The sequence below is a fragment of the Geotrypetes seraphini genome, chromosome 6 (assembly GCF_902459505.1).
Source record: "Geotrypetes seraphini chromosome 6, aGeoSer1.1, whole genome shotgun sequence".
Lineage (NCBI taxonomy): Eukaryota > Metazoa > Chordata > Amphibia > Gymnophiona > Dermophiidae > Geotrypetes > Geotrypetes seraphini.
Genome location: NC_047089.1, coordinates 159251342 through 159271677, shown reverse-complemented (window position 1 = coordinate 159271677; position 20336 = coordinate 159251342). Strand labels below are relative to the sequence as shown.

The following is a 20336-nucleotide window of genomic DNA, read 5'->3' as shown; positions in this document are numbered from 1 at the left end:
AATATTTCTATTCAAAAAATACTTCCCATCACTCTAACCACCACCTATTAGCTCATGGTTATTCCCTCGGGAATACCACCCCTGTAGTAACACCTAGTCAAATCTTCAAACTAATCATCTCTTAAAACTATATCACCAACATATATTAAGAAACCTAAATAAGCAATCACCATCTGTAACTAGAAAACTTCTTCCTTCAACGTTATGTCATATATTAAGAAACCTAAATAAGCAATCATCATCTGTAACTAGAAAACTTCTTCCTTCAATGTTATGTAACCATCTTCTGTAACTTGAATGTGTTATTATTCTCTTCCGTAACCTGTAATATACTCACTTCCTGTTATGCAATTCTACTGGAAATGCCCAGATATCTTCTAAATTGTAATCCGCCTAGAACCGCAAGGCACAGGCGGAATAGAAATCACTAATGTAATGTAATGTTTCTAGGATAGTGCTGTGCCGAAGATAGCGAAAATTAGCACCACATCATGTGACCCCCGACACTACTTGTTTTAAAGCAAAGGTGATTCAAAACTGCAACTCATATGCATATCTCTTTAAGTGCTCAGAGAATAAGTTGTCAGACTGCGGAACAAGTCCGCATGATGGAGTGTCTGAAGTAATCACCTCTAATTATTGCACGTGAGACATGTTGTACAAATTCATATTCAAAGAGATCAATGTGTAAATTCAAAACTTATCTGAAAAACGCTGGGTAGGGCTCAAACATGTTCTGGGTTCTAACGCATATCGCCTGGGCTTTTTCAAAAAACCTGTACTGCAGCGCTTAAGTGTGAAATCTGCCACACTCGGCTACAAACATCTTCAATTGTAACTGAGTGCGGCAATATGTAGCTGAGTTTACAAAATTACATATATACATATTAAACAAATGCTAATCATGTTTCAACAGAACAAACCCAGGAAAACATTAACAGACAGTATCATTTTCAAAATCTTCTTTAAATTCATCCTGCCAGGATAGAGTTGCAAAATCCCAATAAGTTGCTAAAAGGCACAGGAAGGCATTAACAGAGAAAAGCATTAGCGCAGGAAGGCATTAACAAATAATGTATTAATTTAAAAATCGTTGTGGCCTTTAAATGTTTACCAAAAGGCTTGTAATTTGCCACAATTAACAGTTACCAGACATAGAACAAAAATAGACTTGAAGAGATCATGTCCCGTGAACTTGATTTTTCTTTTTGGACCACCCTAAGCTGCAGTGAGAAATATACCTTTAATTGTGCAATTAATTTCATTATTAAAAAAATTAATCGGCTAATTAAAATCAAAAATATAATTAAAATGCAGTCCTATTCAAAAGCCAAGGCTAATGCAATGTGTATTTTAACATATTTTCTATTTTAGAAACACTGTGTAGTGAAGATGTTGGCCCACCTACGCTTCCTCCTCCTGTGCCAACACCCATATCTATACCAAAATCTGGGAAATACCAAGTGAATGGTACTAATAGCACCTGCATACTTGCTGACATGGGTCTGCAACTTAACATCACCTATTTAAGCACGAACAATAAGGTAAACATAATTACTTACTAACTTGTAGGTAGGTTAACTAAATTGATTATATTGAGAGACTGTAATACATTTTTATGATCTACTATCTACAATGTTGCTGAAAGAATATTTTGCTCAGATTTGCACGATAAGAGTATTTAATTGTATGTTTGAAATTTTTGTTTTAGTATGGTACATTTTTATGTATGTTTTTTATTTTAAAAAATTATATTCCGCTCTATAAACATTTCTAGGCAAATTCCAACAAACAAACAAATACATTAATAGTTTAAAAGTTGTCTGTTCTGGATAAGGGCAGATTGCAAATAATAAACTATCCTATATAATAAAAGGCTAACTCGCGCATGCGCACTCCTATTTGTGTGCTTCCATGATCAGTAGTTCCGTGGCCGCATGAGTGCGCATGCGCGAATCCCCAGCACTTCCCTACACTTGCCGGAAGGACTGGACTGTTTGAGTCCCCAGCACAAGCATGTGGCCGACCCAGGATCGTGAGAGGATGCGCCGTGCAAAGTGCTGCATACTACTGGAGGGGGAGGGACATAGCGGCACAAACCTCCCGCCAGAGAGGAAGGGCTGAAGCCAGCAACAGCAGCGAATTGTAAACGCTGCTGTTGCCTGAAGCACCCGAGGCAGACCCTTCTCTCCCAGCGAGATGACTTTAATATCAAACCTCCCTCCAGCGTTGTCTGCCGCGTCACTGATGACATTATCAATGACGCGACAGAGGAACTCAACGGCAGAAGAAAGCCCGAAGCAGCCTGTTTAGCGTGCTGCGGCTGCCAACGCTGGAGGGAGATTTGATATTAAAGTCATCTTGCTGGGAGGGTCGCAGAGTCAGCGGGGGTTGGACTGGGAGGGGAGAGAAGCGTCTGCCTCGGGTGCTTCAGGCAGCAGCAGCGTTTACAATTTGCTGCTGTTGCCGGCTTCAGGCCTTCCTCTCTGGCCGGTCCTGCCTACTTCCTGTTTTCATGAAGACAGGACCGGCCAGAGAGAAAGACCTGAAGCCAGCAACAGCAATGAATTGTGAATGCTGCTGCTGACCAATGAAGTAGTTAAATGAGGAAAGGGAGCAGAGGGGGAGAGAATGGCTTGGAGGGAAGGAGGAAGGTATGCCAGATCAAGGGTAAAGGAAGGAGGAGATGGAGAGAGGCCATATGGGAGAGAAAGAGAGAGATGGAAAGAGAAGAGAGGGGCAAGACAGAGGGTGAACAGTAGATGGAAGGGGTAGAGAGAGGGAGACACACCGAATGGAAGTGTGGAAGGCAGGGGGAGCAGACGTTGGAAGGAGGGAGCCAGGGAAAGACACAGACAGAAAGACAGACAGACATCTAGCACCCGTTAATGTAACGGGCTAAAACACTAGTGAATGCTATATTATCTGATGTTGCTTTTGTGAAATATTTCTATGGCACTTAGATAATGCAAACATTGTTTGGGTTTGCATTCTTAGTTCTAGGAAAAGTCAGGTGGTTTGTTATAAAAATTATTATTAACTGGATGGAACTTAACCAATAATACACATCCCTCTCTGGCTTAGAGAAATATGTATTACAGTGATACCTCGGAATCCGAATGCCCCAGAACTCGAACAACTTGGAATTTGAACTAATTTTTAGAGCACATTTTGCCCTGGAATCCGAACATACACCCCGGACAATGAGGAAGGAAAGACTGGAAAATTTAACGTGCCAAGCACCCCTCTTCACATGCATTCAGGGACCAGTCCCATTCCCTCCCCTGTGATACCTGCCATCTCTTCCGCCCTCCCCAGCCCGGCGTTATCTCCCCCCACTTCCGCGAGACGGTACCACTCACTCAAACTCCTTCTTCCATCCTACTTTCATGCTCTTGTCTGAAGTCAGCTGCCACCGGCACCCCACCCCCTCTGACACAACTTCTTTCTCGGCCGCGTTCACTTCTGCCGGAAACAGGAAGTGCGTCGGGTGCGTGCATAAGCAGGAGGAGGCGAGTTGTGGGGGCGGCCACTAGAAAGGGAAGAAGTTGCATCGGGTGCAATAATACGCAGGAGGAGGCAAGTTTGAGTGAAAGATGCTGGATGGTGGCTGGAGCTTTGGACTCATTCGTTATCAAGGTTCACTTTACCTTTCTTTTACTGTACTATATTTGAGAGTGTTCTGAATTACAAAAAAATCCAGTGTATTTAGTGTTAAAATTATTTGAAAATCTGAGTTTGTGGGACCAAGGAACAGATTAATCCCGTTTCTATTTTCTTTTTTTAATTCTTTTTTCCATATTATTTGACTTAATTTCTATCCGTTCCATTCTCTTGTTCAGTATGGAAACTTCCTCTGTAAGATCGTTTACTTTCTTGGCAGTGCCCGATATAATCTCCTTTATCTATTACTTTCAGTGGGAAAAATTGTCTTGGAATTCGAACGTTTTGGAACTCGAACGGGGTTCTGGAACGGATTAAGTTCGGATTCCAAGGTATCACTGTATAAAGAACTATTAATTTGGGAAAGTTAGCTTGCTTGATTAATAATTAATTAAATAGATATATATCTATTTAAGGACCAAGACCCAGAACATATATAAGCAAACTGAAATTTTATTTAAAAGCATTCAAAACCAAGCAGGTAGGCAGTTACAGATGGGACCTTTTGAGCAAAGACAATAAGATTTGGTTTACGAGCATGCTTCTGGAATGAATTATGCTCGTAAACCAAGGTTCCACTATACACTGTTAGGTTGAAATGGAATATCCTTTCAGCTGGAGCTTGGTTTCTGCCATCATGACTAGAATCCAGACACACCAAATATTATACTGCTGCCACTGTTTTCATGGGCTCTGGCAGTCCTCTCTAGTGACCCAGAGGACTATAGTTAGCTCAACTCATGTGGTGGTTATTCTGCAAGGCAGCACTTGTCTGCTCCAAAGGCCTGATGCATGGCTAACTCTGGGCATACAGTATACTGAACCCTTTGCTCCCACTACTTTGCCAATTCCTATAACTTAATTGCTCCTGAATATACAATGTAACAAAATAAACCACCGCATAAAAATCGCAGAAACAATGGAGTTGACAGAAAGAAGGACCCAGTCGGTAATGTTTCTTTAGAAAATGTTTACCATGTGCAGTTTTGAATGTAGTCGCCACTACTTCATTTGAGAGACATTACTACATTTTGGTTAAGTTCTAGACTCTTGAAGCAGGCTCCCTAACTGTGTTAGTCAAACTGTTGATTTAACAAAGTTGTCTTAAGAATGCTACTGGTTGATTCCTTGTTTCCCTGAATATACACTTCCATATTGTCTTTCCTTGGTGAGTTTTAGCAGACGGTCATCTTTGCTAACCTGGATCATGGATTTCCTCTGTTTCAACAAGCTGCCTTTGGACCAGATTGACTTCTGGTAAAGGTTTGGACTGGATTGATGCTGTTAAGTCAGTTTCTCACATTGCAGCTCCCTTTCCTCATTGAATGTCCTATCTTTTTTTTTCTCAAACAGCTATGTTATTTTGCCACTCGGGGTCAAGATATGGATAAGAAAGTGGTTTGTAATACAGTAAACTTATAACATATATTTTTCTTTACAGACTAAAATTTACCTGTTTAATATTGATCCACAAAATGTGACAGTCTCTGGAAACTGTAATGCGACCTCAGCAAATCTTATGCTCCGTTTTGAGAAGACATCACTTAGCTTCATGTTTATAAAGGTATTTTTTATAAAGTAGTTATGCCACACTGTTGGCTCTAATAGTCTCTAAAACTATCCAATTGTGGGGAGTAAAGGTTTGAATTTGAAGTGTTTAATAAGCAGTATTTTCTTCTTAGTCTTAATATTTTGTTTCAAGATTGAGGCTTTAGCAGGAGAAAACTGTGTTTCTTTAGCACTCTCCAGACCGGTATAGGAAATCTTACAAGTGGGTATATATCTCATCATGACCAGCAGGTGGAGACTGAAAACAAAACTGTGGAACAGTACATAAGAGGTACTTTCCCCTGTTCCTATCAGTCTTCTTTCAGTCTCAGCAGGTGTGAGGAGCTGTCCCATCTCTCTCTTGGTAGGGCTGTTGGAATTTGTTTAGGATCCTAGTCCCCATTTTTGTGCCAGATTGAGCTTGGGTGGGCCCTGTTCAGGGGTCCGTCCAACCTTGGGGGGTGTCAAACCCAGTGGGTCTCGTGCTGGGTCCGTCCCCCCATTTCCTCCACCTCCCTAACATTTTTTTAGAGGTGCCTCAGCAGTAAGCCTTGTCCCCTAAGTCAAGCAAGGCATGCTGCTTTGAGAAAAAAACAAAAGAAATTGACCCCAAAATATCCACAAAGAAGAAAATCCAGAGAAAACAAAAAAAACTCTTTGGAGTGACGATGTTCCTAAATGGACTTTATTTGAAAGTGTCAAAAGTTCCATAGGTAAACTGAAATCATCCACATGAAATAATTTCATCCACATAAAAATAAATCATCCACATAAAAGCCTTAAAGGACCTAGTCCGCTAGGAATATAGGAGCCAACACGGTCCGCGTTTCGACAAAAAGTCGTCTTCAGGGGTCCCTGGGGGTCCTATTAAGGTGAATACGTGGGAAACAATTGTGTGGTGAGCCGGAAGTGAGACACCTTTATAGGACCCCCAGGGACCCCTGAAGAAGACTTTTTGTTGAAACGTGGACTGTGTTGGGTCCTTTATCCCTAGCGGACTAGGTCCTTTAAGGCTTTTATGTGGATGAAATTATTTTATGTGGATGATTTCAGTTTACCTATGGAACTTTGACACTTTCAATAAAGTGCATTTAGGAACATCGTCACTCCACAGAGTTTTTATGCTGCTTTGAGAGCCAGTGGAGTCTGTTCTGGAAAAAAAAAATCCTGAGGTAGTACCGGTCTGAAGGGTTGCTTTCCCTTTAAATATGCTGTCATTTACTGTATTTTTTAACTAACCGGCACTTTTCTAGCTAGGTCGCGTATGAACCAATTGAGCACTTCTCATGGGAAGTGGTGCACAATTTGGTCCAGATGCGAGGCACTTGCGGCCGTCCTGATCTCTGCGGTTGCAGATGTCCAGAGCTCCCCACTGCTAGTGCCTTGCGAGTTGGCAAGGAGCAGTGGGGCAGCCCGGTCTTCCCCACTGTCCACGGAGGGATTTCCTCAGCCGCCACCGGTTCGGCTCAGGACTCCTTAGCTGATTTTTTTTTAACAGCTGATGCCGGCTTGCCTGCTTTAGCGGCTGGGACAATTCAGGCTTCCCAGCCGCTACAGGCCTTGGAGGGGATGTTTTTGTTGGGAACTTCGCCGTTTTCTCAGACAAGTCCCTCCATTTTGTCTGCTGTGGCAGGGAGTCCATGGGACCCCCGGGGGGTTTTCCCCCTGATTTTAATTTTTGCTTTGTGCAGAGCCTATTTTCAGGCGGCTGGGGGGGGTCCCACGTGCACCCAGGGGGTTGGGAGGGTCCCTCCACACCCCCTGTGGCTTTGTCTCCCTCTTCTCCTTTAGTATCCCTTCTTCCTCATCCAAGTGCCCACGGGTAGCTTGGGTTGCGGATTGGTGGCCAGAAGAGCGTGTTGGCCTGGATGAGGATCTGGACTCTTTTGAGGAATTCCAGGATCCTCTCGAGGGGATGGCCGCTGGCAGCGGGTCATCGGGTTTCCTGCCTTCCAGCGAAGAGGCATCCATGGTGTGCCTTTTTCAGAGGGATGAACTACCAGACCTGATTCAGCAGGTCTCCTCGGTGCTGCGTTTTAAAGAAGCGCCACCGGAGACCCCGCATGTGGGGGACCCTCTTCATAGGGGGGTCCGCAAAGATTCCTGCTCTTTTCCTATGCATCAGGATATTCGGGATCTTGTACTGGCGCAGTGGAATATGCCAGAGGTACCATTTCAGTTGGTGCGCGCCGTGTCTCATTTGTATCCCATCCTGGATGGGGATAGAGCTACTTTGAAGTCGCCAGTAGTGGACGCGATGGTCTCAGCGATTGCTAAACGGCATACTGTGCCTGTTGAGGGCGGTTCTGCCTTACGTTGCTCTGAGGAGCGTAAGTTGGAGACCATTCTTCGAAAACCAAGACGCCCGAGACGCTCTCCCTCTGCAGACCGCCGCGGGGCAAAACGTCGTGCTAAAACGACAGAAACCTCGAACCGCCGTACCTCCAAGAAGGCCCGAGGTTCACCAACTCTACGAGGCCGTTCGCCTACACCTTGTACGGGACCGCTGAGGGTGACAGAGCTATCACTCTCCAACCCACGTATCCTCCGAACTCCCCCTCGGACCGGGGCGCCGATCCGAGGGTTCGGGCTTTCACCGAGGGAGTCCGGGTCGAGGTCACCGATTCGACATCGATCGGTACCACAAACCCCGGCATCGTCTCCGAGGGGCTCCTCGAGACGCCGAAGATCGACGACCCCGGAACACTTTCACAGTGCTTCCCCAGTCTCGGAGCATGGATCGGAGCAGGAACCTCGATACTCGAGGGAAGCCTCCCCCTCCTCCTCCACCCGACGGAGGTCTCGTTCACCGACACCGCACGGGTCCTCGGGAACATCCCGCTCATCTTTCTCTTGCTTTGTCCAGGACATGGGCCACGCGTTGAATTTAGACCTCCAATCCGACTCCAGATACTCTAAAGAGTACCTAGCGGAACTGGATATGCCATCACTGCCCGGTACTCCAACAGGCTCTCTTCAGGAACCTGGAGACCCCCTATATGGTCACAGCCGTGCCCTCCAAAATGGAGGCCAAGTACCGTACAGTACCCTTCCCGGGATTTGAACAACCACAGCTTTCCCACCAGTCGCTGTTGGTAGAATCCTCCTTAAAAAAGGCTCACCCCTCCCGGGTCTCGGTGGCGGTCCCCCCAGGCCAAGAAGGCCGAACACTGGACAAGTTCGGCAGGAGACTATATTAAAATGCGATGATGGCCTCTAGGGTGCAAAGTTACACTTTCACCTTCACATCCTACCTCAAACACCTCATTGGACTACTGAGAGCCTTTGAGACTGACCTACCGGCCCCCCGCCAAGGAGCGTTTAGCCTGCTTTTAGAGTCCCTCTCCAACCTACGCCTCCATCTATTCCACGCGGCCTACGATGGCTTCGAACTCTCCTCCAGAGAGGCAGCCTTTGCTATCGCCATGCGCCGACTAGCTTGGCTGCGCCTGGTAGACATGGACCCCAACTTACAGGACCGGTTGGCTAACCTCCCCTGCGTGGGAAAAGAACTGTTCGATGACACTATCGAGGCGGCTACAAAACACTTCTCCGAACACGAACGCTCGTTTGCCTCCCTTGTCCGGCAAAAGCCAAAACCACCCGCGTCCAGGCCGTTCAGGGCCCCTCCGCACCGCTACCCACAAAAGTCCACTCCTGCCTTCTCGAGGCCTCCACCTAGGTGCCCGCAAGCCCACCATCGGGCTCTGCCCAAGTCCCAACCGCCTGCGACTAACAAACCATCCCCGTCCTTTTGACAGGATACGCGGAAGGGGGCGGGCCCCCTCTGCCATAGTCCCAGACCCCCTACCCATCGGGGGTCGCCTCAAAGCGTTCTACCCGCGCTGGGAACAAGTCACGTCGGACGCATGGGTCCTTGGCGTGATCTCATCAGGATACTCTCTCAACTTTCGGGCCATCCCTCCAGACAACCCTCAAAGGAATTGCACTCCCAACCGGACGCAGCTACCCCTACTCCTCTCCGAAGCTCGAGACCTGCTTCGCCTGAGAGCAGTGGAGGAGGTTCCCCCCGACCAACGGGGGAAGGGCTTCTACTCCCGCTACTTCTTGATACCGAAAAAAATGGGAGACCTACGCCCAATTCTAGACTTGAGACGCCTCAACAAATTCCTGGTACGGGAAAAATTTCGGATGCTTTCCCTACCGACCCTCTACCCCCTGATCGACGAGGGCGACTGGCTCTGCTCCCTCGATCTGAAGGAGGCTTACACACATGTCCCAGTGCACCCCGCTCACCGCAAGTTCTTGCGTTTTCAGGTAGGGGACTGGCACCTACAATACAGTGTCCTCCCCTTCGGCCTAGCATCATCACCTCGGGTCTTCACCAAGTGCCTCGTGGTGGTCGCAGCTACCTTAAGCTCCCAGGGCCTTCAGGTATTCCCCTACCTGGACGACTGGCTGATCAAAGCCCCGTCCAGGGAAGGGGTTATCTCAGCGACCCAACAGACTATTATCTACCTACAGAGTCTGGGGTTCGAGATAAACTTCCCGAAATCCCAACTATGCCACCGTCCATGTCACACCCTTCGCCCGCCTCCATCTGAGAATCCCTCAATGGACCCTGGCCTCTCAATGGCGTCAAGACCGGGACCCGATCGACCGTCCCGTGACAGTGACTCCTTCCTTGCAACGATCGCTCCGCTGGTGGGCCGACTCTTCAAATCTTTCCAAAGGTTTGCTCTTCCTCGCCCCACCTCACAGCAAGGTACTCACCACGGACTCGTCGGAGTACGCTTGGGGAGCCCATCTGGACGGCCTACGCACCCAAGGGATGTGGTCAGCAGAGGACCGTCGCTGCCACATCAACGTGTTAGAGCTTCGGGCCATCTATCTCGCAGCTGTAGCGTTTCAACATCTGCTCCACGACCGGGTGGTTCTCATCCGAACTGACAACCAGGTAGCAATGTACTACGTAAACAAACAAGGAGGAACAGGGTCTTGGTCCCTTTGTCGGGAAGCCCTGCGCCTCTGGAAATGGGCAATCTCCAACAACACCTTCCTTCGAGCGGTGTACATACAAGGAGAACAAAACTGTCTGGCGGACAGACTCAGCCGCCTCCTCCAGCCACACGAGTGGTCACTGCACTCTCAGACCCTACGACAGGTGTTCAAAAAGTGGGGGACGCCTCAAATAGATCTGTTTGCATCCCCCCACAATCACAAGCTGCCTCTCTTCTGCTCCCGGATACACTCCCCGGACCGACTCGAGGCCAACGCCTTCCTCCTCGACTGGGAGGGAAGGTTTCTGTACGCGTTCCCGCCGTTTCCTCTGATTCTGCGGACGCTGGTCCACCTGAAAAAGGTGAAAGCCACCCTGATCCTGATTGCTCCTCGCTGGCCACGCCAGCCTTGGTTTTCCCTTCTACTTCAACTCAGTGTCAGAGATCCACTACCTCTGCCTCGGTTTCCCTCTCTACTATCACAGGGTCAGGGTTCGCTGTTACATCCCAATCTTCAATCTCTTCATCTGAATGCTTGGTTTCTTTCCCCCTGACTTCTCTCCCTGTGTCTCAATCAGTCAAGGAGATACTGGAGGCCTCTAGAAAGACCTCGACGAGAACCTGCTACTCCCAAAAGTGGACCAGATTCTCAGCCTGGTGCTCCTCTCACAGCCAGGACCCGGTGTCGGTCCCCGTCCCTCTGGTCCTTGACTATTTACTTCAATTATCTCACTCTGGCCTAAAGACCAACTCCATTCGAGTACACCTCAGTGCGATTGCGGCTTTTCATCAGCCCCTGGAAGGGAAAGCCCTCTCGCTCCATCCCTTAGTCTCTCGCTTCATGAAGGGTCTTCTGAATGTCCACCCTCCTCCAGTGGTTTGTGACCTTAACGTGGTCCTGGCTCAACTAATGAAACCTCCATTTGAGCCCCTAGACACATGCAATCCAAAATTCCTCACTTGGAAGGTGATTTTCCTGCTTGTGCTCACTTCCGCTCGGCGGGTTAGTGAGCTACAGGCTCTGGTAGCGGACCCACCCTTCACTGTATTCCACCATGACAAGGTGGTACTCCGCACTCATCCAAAGTTCTTGCCTAAAGTAGTGTCTGATTTTCATCTCAATCAGTCCATTGTCTTGCCTGTGTTTTTTCCCAAGCCCCACTCTCACCCCGGAGAAGTGGCGCTCCACACTCTTGACTGCAAGAGAGCGTTGGCCTTTTACCTCCAACGCACTCAGTCACACCGGAAAGTCCCACAACTGTTTTTGTCCTTCGACCCAAACCGGTTAGGTCACCCAGTTTCCAAACGCACCTTGTCCAACTGGTTGGCCGATTGCATCTCCTTTTGCTACGCTCAGGCTGGTCTCGCGCTGCATGGTCGAGTAACGGGACACAAGGTCCGAGCGATGGCAGCCTCCGTAGCATTCCTCAGGTCCACACCTATTGAGGAAATCTGCAAGGCTGCCACGTGGTCTTCGGTTCATACTTTCACCTCCCACTACTGTCTGGACTCACTGTCCAGGAGCGATGGCCGGTTTGGCCAATCGGTTTTGCGAAATCTATTTGCTTAAATTGCCAACTTCCCTCCATCCCTTCTCAATTAGCTTGGAGGTCACCCACATGTGAGAATATCATGCCTGCTTGTCCTGGGATAAAGCACAGTTACTTACCGTAACAGGTGTTATCCAGGGACAGCAGGCATATATTCTCACAACCCACCCACCTCCCCGAGGTTGGCTTCTTTGCTAGTTAAGTGAACTGGAGACCTCGAGGGGATGCGCCCCCTAGTGGAGCAGGAAGGCACGCATGCGTGGAGCAGCAGAGCAAACTTAAATCTTCAATCAAGTTTGCTTGAAAATGCTTCCGCATCGGGGCTCCGTAGATGACGTCACCCACATTCACATGTGAGAATATATGCCTGCTGTCCCTGGATAACACCTGTTACGGTAAGTAACTGTGCTATCTTTTACAACGTCACAAATGGACACTCGTTTCCTCGCCTCTTCATCACATTTTTTCTCAGTGGGGAACTCCTCAGATCTCTTTGCGTCTCCCCACAAGAGCAAACTGCCTCAGGTCTGCTCCAGGATATACTCCCCTCACCGACTGGAGGCAGATGCTTTTCTCCTGGAATGGATGGATCAGTTTCTCTATGCGTTCCCTCCATTCCTTCTCATACGCAAGACACTTGTCAAACTCAAACAGGAACATGCCACTACGATTCTGATAGCTCCTCAGTGGCCCAGGCAACCTTGGTTCTCCCTTCTACTTCAGCTCAGCAGTAGGGAGCCAGGTTTTCCCTCTCTGCTTGCACAGAGTCAGGTTTCTCTTCTACAACCCAATCTGCAGTCTCTACACCTGACAGCTTGGTACCTCTCAACCTAATTGCCACTCTACAGTTTTTATAATGTGTAAAGGACATTTTAGAGGCTTTTAGAAAGCCTACCACTAGATAATGCTACAATCAGAAATGGACTAGAATTTCTGCTTAGTGCACCATTCATCACAAGGAGCCTCAATCTACCTCCTTGTCTTCAGTTTTGGATTACCTGTTCCATTTGTCTCAATCAGGCCTCAAATCCACATACATTCGAGTCCATCTCGGTGCAATTACTGCTTTTCATCAGCCTATCGAAGGGAAACCCCTTTCTGCTCATCCTGTGGTTTCCAGATTTATGAAAGTTCTTTTCAATGTCAAACCACCTCTCAAACCTTCTCAAGTGGTTTGGGATCTCAATGTTCTTGCTCAATTGATGAATCCTCCCTTTGAACCAATGGCTTCGGCTCATTTCAAATATCTCACTTGGAAAATGATTTTTCTCATTTCTCTCAGGTCTGCTCTCAGGGTTAGCGAGCTACAAGCTTTAATTGCAGACCCACCTTTCACAGTATTCCATCATGAGAAGGTGGGCCTATGTACTCATCCTAAATTCTTACCTAAAGTAGTGTCAGAATTCATTTCAATCAATCCATTGTACTTCCAGTGGTTTTTTTTTTTTTTTTTTTCCAAAGCCTCATTCTCATCCTGGAGAAACAGCTCTTCATACTCTGGACTATAAGCGTGCTTTGGCTTTCTACTTGCAAAGGACTAAGCCACAGCGATCTTTTCCTCAACTTTTTGTCTCCTTTGATCCAAACAAGTTGGACATCCAGTTTCCAAGCGCACCATCTCCAACTGGTTGGCTGCTTGCATCTCTTTCTGCTATGCTCATGCTGGACCTGCATCTACAGAATCGAGTCACAGCCCATAAAGTCAGAGCCATGGCAGCATCAGTAGCTTTCCTTAGATCTACTCCTATTGAGGAAATCTGTAAAGCTGCCACTTAGTCCTCGGTTCATACCTTCACCTCTCATTATTGTCTGGATGTTTTTTCCAGACGGGATGGCCATTTCGGCCAGGCAGTGTTACAAAATTTATTCTCCTGAATTGCGAGCACTCCCACCATCCCATTCTGGTTAGCTTGGAGGTCACCCATATGTTGAGAATAGCCTGCCTGCTTGTCCTGGGATAAAGCACAGTTACTTACCGTAACGGGTGTTATACAGGGACAGCAGGCAGCTATCCCCTGGTTGGGATCTCTGCTAGCTATCTGAACTGAGGAGACACGTGCCTTGCGTCGGGCAAGAAGGCACTTGCGTATGTGCAGTGTGGCAGTCACAAACTTTCTAAAGTTCTTCAAGAAAGTCTGCTTGCGAAGCTGTCTGCATCCTGGCTTTGTGGCTGATATCACCCATATGTTGAGAATAGCTGCCTGCTGTCCCTGGATAACACTTGTTATGGTAAGTAACTGTGCTTTCCGATTCCTCATGAAGGCTTGGGCTCCGGGAGCTGCTCGATATTCTTTATCTTGCCAAAGGAAGGATCCAATGATCGGAATCCTATTCTGGAACTGGCGGTACCTACATGTCTTGGCTCTCATGATTGTGACCATGGATGTGTTTCTGTGGGCCAGAGCACGACTTCAATCTCTTCAGTTCTCAGATTCTAAGGTTTTCTGACGGTCAAATGTCCTTTCTCCGGAAGATGGTTTCCCTGTTCCTTGTCATTCGAAAAGTTTGGTTGCCCACCTTCGATCCATTGGCCTCTATGTCCTAGGCTGGGTGTTGCGGTCTCTGGATGTCCGGCATCTGTTTGTCCTGGCAGAGCCAGCTCGCAGGGACTGGCCTGCTTCCATCTAAATAGATGCGTGATGCCGTTTCTGCTGCTTGTGTGCCGGCGGAGAAGAGGTCTCCCCTTGGAGTGAAGCACTCTCTACCAGAGGAATGGCTTTCTCTTGGCCTGAGTTTTCCTCTTTTTCTCTTGAAGATTTGTGGGGCAGCCAGTTGGGCCTTGATTCTTGCTTTTGCCAAGTTTTGCCGACTTGATGTAGCAGCTAAACAAGATGCTGTTTTGGGGGCTTCGGTCCAGGCGGCGCTCATCACAGACCACCTGACAGTACCTGGTAAGTGGATGTATGTCTTGACCAGCCTCCCTGAGACTCCCTTCTGGTCCCTTCTATGTGGAGTTGGGGGATCCTGGGGTGGTAACCCCGTCTGTGCCCTCAGGCTGTGTTTCTTTTTCAATGTTATGCTGTTCTTTGAAATTGTTCCTATTTAAATTATGCAATGTTTGGCTGTTGGTCAATAATTCTGTTTTGTTTCTCCTGAGCAGAATTGACGTGTAGCGGGGGTCCCCACATCCCTCTCTTTTCTTTCTGATGTTTCCTGTTTTTCTTAAGTCTCCCTGGCTTTTGTACAGACTGGAATTCTAAGGCATGTGGCAGGATGTATATATCTCGGGAGGGGCTAAAGGTTTGTTTTAGAGTGCCTACAGCTCAGAGCTAGAGAGGATACACAATCCCGCTGGTGAAGATTCCAGAGTCTATTTACAAGAAAGAAGATTAGCAGAGGTAAGTAACCTAATCTTTTGTTGTTTCATTTAGTAATTTTTCTGTTATGAAATACTCAATTTGTATGATTTAAATCTGTATAATATGCTTCAGCTCTAATTTCGCCATCATATTGATGAAGCATGATTTGCAGCCTTATTTAAATATGCCAATTTCTCCTTCATTTTGTCTGCTTTTCTGTATTAGAATGATACAGCGAATAAGTTTCATCTTGGGGGTGTTGATGTGAATACTACCTTGCCTTCTGATGCAAATGGTAAGTTTTTATTTAACTTGAAAGCTTTATTCTGAGAACTGTGAAAAAACTTTTCAATAGAGAAATTGACGTAGGTTTTTATGAAATATGTAGATTTTTCTTGCTTAAGTTGCATTCCACTCTAACAAAACTTTTTCTACAATTTTTATAGTGACATCATACAGGGCTACTAATGAGAGTATTATGTATCTACAAGCTACAGTTGGAAAATCCTATATGTGTAAGACTACGCAGGTATTCATCACAGATACATTCTCAATTAATGCATTCAGTGTTCGTGTTCAAGCTTTCAAGTTTGATGGTAACAACTTTGGAACAGGTGAGACCTTAAAATTCAAATATTTGATCTTGCCTGCAAATATTTCAAACCATTTTATATAGCATAAGGAGTTTAATATCCATATTGGTTGGCTGATCCCAGCACCGGTACACTACTTCCATAGCCCTATGCTCACTGCATTCCTGGCACCCCCTTACTGTTGGGTTTATCCATCCTTCTTGGAGCTATATAGGCCAATAAAATCAGCACAGCAATGGTCTTGCCATAGTTGTGAGAATGAACAGCTGTAATCTGAGTTTGTTTCAGAATGGTCAAGGAAGCAGATTTTTTTTTGCACTTGCCCATTTTATATGGGTTATTCTGTTACATCTATTCAGGAGTCTTTACATTAAGTGATCAATCCATTCCCGTGAACCAGGTTTGCAGAAGTGTGATAGTTAACAATTTTCAGCACCTCCCACATTGGCCCAGATTCACTAAAGATAGCAATTCAATTGCTGTTGGCTGAATCCTGGCCGATTTTAAAATAGCGATTGATTCACTTTTCTTTTTTACATGCAAAATAACTGTCTGATTTTAAAAAATAAAATAAAAAAAAGCCCCCTTCCATAGTAACATAGTAGATGACGGCAGATAAAGACCCGAATGGTCCATCCAGTCTGCCCAACCTGATTCAACTTAAATTTTTTTATTTTTTCTTCTTAGCTATTTCTGGGCAAGAATCCAAAGCTTTACCCTGTACTGTGCTTGGGTTCCAACTGCCGAAATCTCTGTTAAGACTTACTCCAGCCCATCTACACCCTCCCAGCCATTGAAGCCCTCCCCAGCCCATCCTCCACCAAACAGCCATGCACTCGTAATGTGAAGGCTGGTCACTGACAGGACAGAGCTTTTTTTCTTTTTTTTTAACCCTGGGATATTGGATGGCTAAAGCTGCTCTACAAGGCCCTTAATATGGACTGAGAACCTGGATTTGATTCTCACTGCAGCTCTTTGTGATTCTAAGACTCCATTGTCCCAGGTCTCTACAATTTAGGATTGCGAACCCACTAGTGACAAACTACCTGCATTTAATTGTAAACTGCTTTGTTGCATGTTTATGTTAATCAGGTTTTCTATTCCACCTTTACCTATTCAGTTCATGGTCAGATTACATTACAAGAGGGTTGGGTCAGTTACCCAGAAGTTACAATGTACAGTGACAGACATTCAATAGAGTTGCTGGTACAGGCAGATCAGTACAGTTAGGTCACAGCTACAACTTCATGTAGGTCACTGTTGGCTCCTCATTTTGTCCCATGGGTTGCACTAGACAGTTTAGAAATGGGCTTTTACAATTCCTATTTCAGGGTTGACTCTGTCTTAATATAGAAATGCTTTTAAGAACTTTCTGAATCTCAGATAGTGGTCACAAGATTGTAGTGTAAGTGGTAGTTTGTTCCATCATTTTGCTAATTGATATTGGATGAATAAGGTAATTTCCCCGATAGACTATTTTTTGCAAGCTAGGAATTTTAAGTGGATAAGATTTCCGGAGGTGCCCTGAAATAGGATGACCCAATTCTGTTAGATAGCCGAGGTGTTGCCTGTAAGGCTCTTAGAAGACAGAGATGCCTAATTTAAACTTGATCCTTGCAGTTATGGGAAGCCAATGAAGTTTCATATACAATAGTAGGGCTGTAGGTGTTCCAATTTTCATAGTCCGTATAAGAGTTATTTCTGCATTTTGAACTAGTTGTAGACATGATAGCAATGTTTTAGAGCACAGGTGGGGAACAAAGGCTGCAATCCAATCAAGTTTCAGGATTTCCCTCAATGAATATGCATGAGATCTATTTGCAACTGATAGTGCCCCCTGCCGCCGCTCGAAAATTTATGGCAGAAGCAATACTGACTCCCTCCTCCCACAGGAAGCCCTCTCCCTCATTCCCCATCCACCTCCTCCGTACCTGTAAGGGAGCAGGAGGGGTGCTTAGTCCCTCCTCTTATAACTTCAACAATGCATCTGAGGCCATAGGCCCCACCCTGGTTGCTTAAATGAACTATATATCAGTGGGAAAACCCATTAAGACTTCAAGCTCTTAATTTCAATCAATATTTGTATGGTACAATTCCAGAGTATTTCAAGGAAAGGATGGCTGTTTACTACCCTAAAAGTTCTTTGCGTTCTGAAAATTCAGCTTTGCTGAGGGGCAATGTTAATCCGAAATATGTAGAAACTTGGGTAATGACCTTTTGTTGTGCTGAGGTAAAGTTATAGCACGCAATGAAAGGGAATACAAAGTACACAGCAAACACAATATCAGTCTCTTTTCTCTGGAATAAAGGAATACATGTCCCAGATCTTCAAGTGTCTACACTCATTGAGTGATATTTTGTTTGCTGAGGTAAAATTATGGAATTCGCTATAGGACAGTTAAGGAAATGCCGATGGAGGAACTTTCAGAAAACACTAACTGCCTTTTTATAGGGTCTGACTCACCTTGATTGAAGCTTTATTGAGAATTTAAATCCCAATGTTTTGTTTTGTATTGTTTTAAGTATTATGTATGTTTGATCCTATGTAAACCGCCTAGGGCTAGATGGTATAGAAATATTAAAAATAAATATGGTTCTCGTCTTAGTGAAAGGTGCACTTCTACTTTCATCTGAAAAGACAATTTATCCAAAAATCTCTTAAGACTAACTTGTTCAGAACCTGGAATAATTGTAGTTCTGTAATTAAAATGTTTCCTTGATTCCCTAAGAAACCGGTGAAACTACTTTTATTGGAAGTACTACTCTGCTGGATAGAGAATGGAAAAGCTATTCATACTAGGAAATTATTAAACTGATAAGCCATTTTATCTCTGGTGTATGGATACTTTTAAGTGTTCATAAACCTGTCTGCATGTTTCAATCTGGAATATTTTTTCTTTTTGCAGCCGAGGAATGTCAGATGGATGAAGACAGTATACTTGTCCCAATCATAGTTGGTGCGGCTCTTGCTGGACTTGTTCTGATTGTATTGATTGCTTATCTTATTGGGAGAAAAAGAAGTCATGCTGGATATCAAACAATTTAAATATTTGCACTTTTAAATTGATCTACCACTAAACACCAGTTGCAAGATGAGAACCAGTTTTACCCAAAGTTCTGACTTGGTATTATAAGGGAGTGCAGTGTTTTTCAGACACTACTTACTGAAAAGTTCTGCATCTTTCTAATGTGAATCACATCTTGCATCCTAATTGACTATGCACAAGATAAGTTCATGAAATTATGGTGTTAAACCATTTAACAGGTCATGTACCAAAGTAGAAACCAAGCAAAGGGAGTGCTTTCAAAACATTTGGCATTATGAATTTGTTATAAATATTTTTGAAGTCGGGAGTATTTCATAATTGCTCATTTACTTTAGAGCTCTTGAAAGCCTAGCAAAGGGAAAACTTCTTCATGTTTGGTTACTTTTGTCCTTTATTTTACTAAAGTTTTCAAGATTGTAGTGATTTTTGCATTTTATAATGACAAGTAATGACTGAATTGTAATTCATTTAAAATACGAACTCCTCTGGGTTTTCTTTGAGTGTAGATTTTTTTTTTAGTTCAGCTTTAAACACCAGAAATGCCTGGCACCTGCAGAGTATTAACAATGCAATACGGGAAGCAGATAGCTCCTAATTACCTTTGCAGCTTTGTAACTGATAACTTTACTCTGCTGCCTGTTAAAAATTTATACTTTTCTCCTAAAGATGGAAGCTGGGTTTATTGCAAGTCTTAGGGGTCTTTTTGTAAAGTGATCAATTTTCTGCACTATAGTACAGCATAAACTTTCATCTTCAGGTCATCTTGCTTGAAAGTATGGTTCAGTTTGTACACTTAAGATCAGTTTCATACAGTGTACGAGTGCATTGCCTTAACAATGCTAATAAAGACTTATTCCTTTTCCCCCCTTTGTGGTGCCTGATTTTTTGCCTTTGGTTGAAACTATACTTACAGTATTTACAATAGTTTAGTAAAATGTCTTTTTTTAAATTTTTCTATGAATTGTGTGCTCAAGGAATTAATATTAAAATGTTTCCTCAACATTATGTAATATGGAAATTCAGTTACGTGATCCAGGAAACTTCATATACTTAGGCATTTGCTGAAAGTGGCAAGGGCGAGGCTCCAGAGATTGTTAGGAGTTGTCAATGATTTGTATTTTCAAAAATCCTTGTCCAGTTGTTTCAGGAGCAAACTTGACACTAACTACATTCCATTGCAATAGAAGTGGTATGCTGAACTTTAGGGTACTGTGTCCATTATCGCGAGCATACTGCAGAATGATGTCAATCGCAGCTTTTGAAACCACCACTTTCTTCCAGGAGTCTGCTGTCCCCTTCAGTTTTTGTTTCTGGGGGCCTGGGGAAGAATAACAACAGATCTTTGGGTCTTGGATATTGTCAGAGAAGGTTGCAAGATAGTTTGCACACCCTTTGTCGGACTGGTTTGTGGACTCTACAGCGGGCCAACCAGATCAGGCGATCCAAGTCCGGGTAATGTTAAACAGATTACTGGATATTCAAGCCATAGAACAAGTTCTGGAAGAACACTTGGGCTCTAGCAGATACTCAATAAACTTTCGTGCCCAAGAAAGAGTCAATACAACTGGAGGCCCATTATGGATCTCAAACACATCAATGCAGCCCTGAGGGTTCTGCATTTCCAGATGGAGACGAGATCTGTCGCTGTTGCAGTCCAGCTGGGAGAGTCCACATT

General features: G+C 45.1%; 1 protein-coding gene across 1 annotated transcript in view; it reads left to right on the top strand.

Annotated features, from left to right (window-relative positions):
* LAMP1 (lysosomal associated membrane protein 1) overlaps nucleotides 1-19524 on the top strand; it is a 71388-nt gene extending 51864 nt beyond the window's left edge. The window contains exons 5-9 of the mRNA XM_033949717.1: nucleotides 1375-1544; nucleotides 5105-5227; nucleotides 15247-15316; nucleotides 15468-15635; nucleotides 18521-19524. Coding sequence (XP_033805608.1) covers nucleotides 1375-1544; nucleotides 5105-5227; nucleotides 15247-15316; nucleotides 15468-15635; nucleotides 18521-18660 — 671 coding nt within the window. The 3' untranslated portion in view covers nucleotides 18661-19524. The remainder of the gene's footprint in view (nucleotides 1-1374; nucleotides 1545-5104; nucleotides 5228-15246; nucleotides 15317-15467; nucleotides 15636-18520) is intronic.
* The last annotated feature ends 812 nt before the right edge of the window (nucleotides 19525-20336 follow it).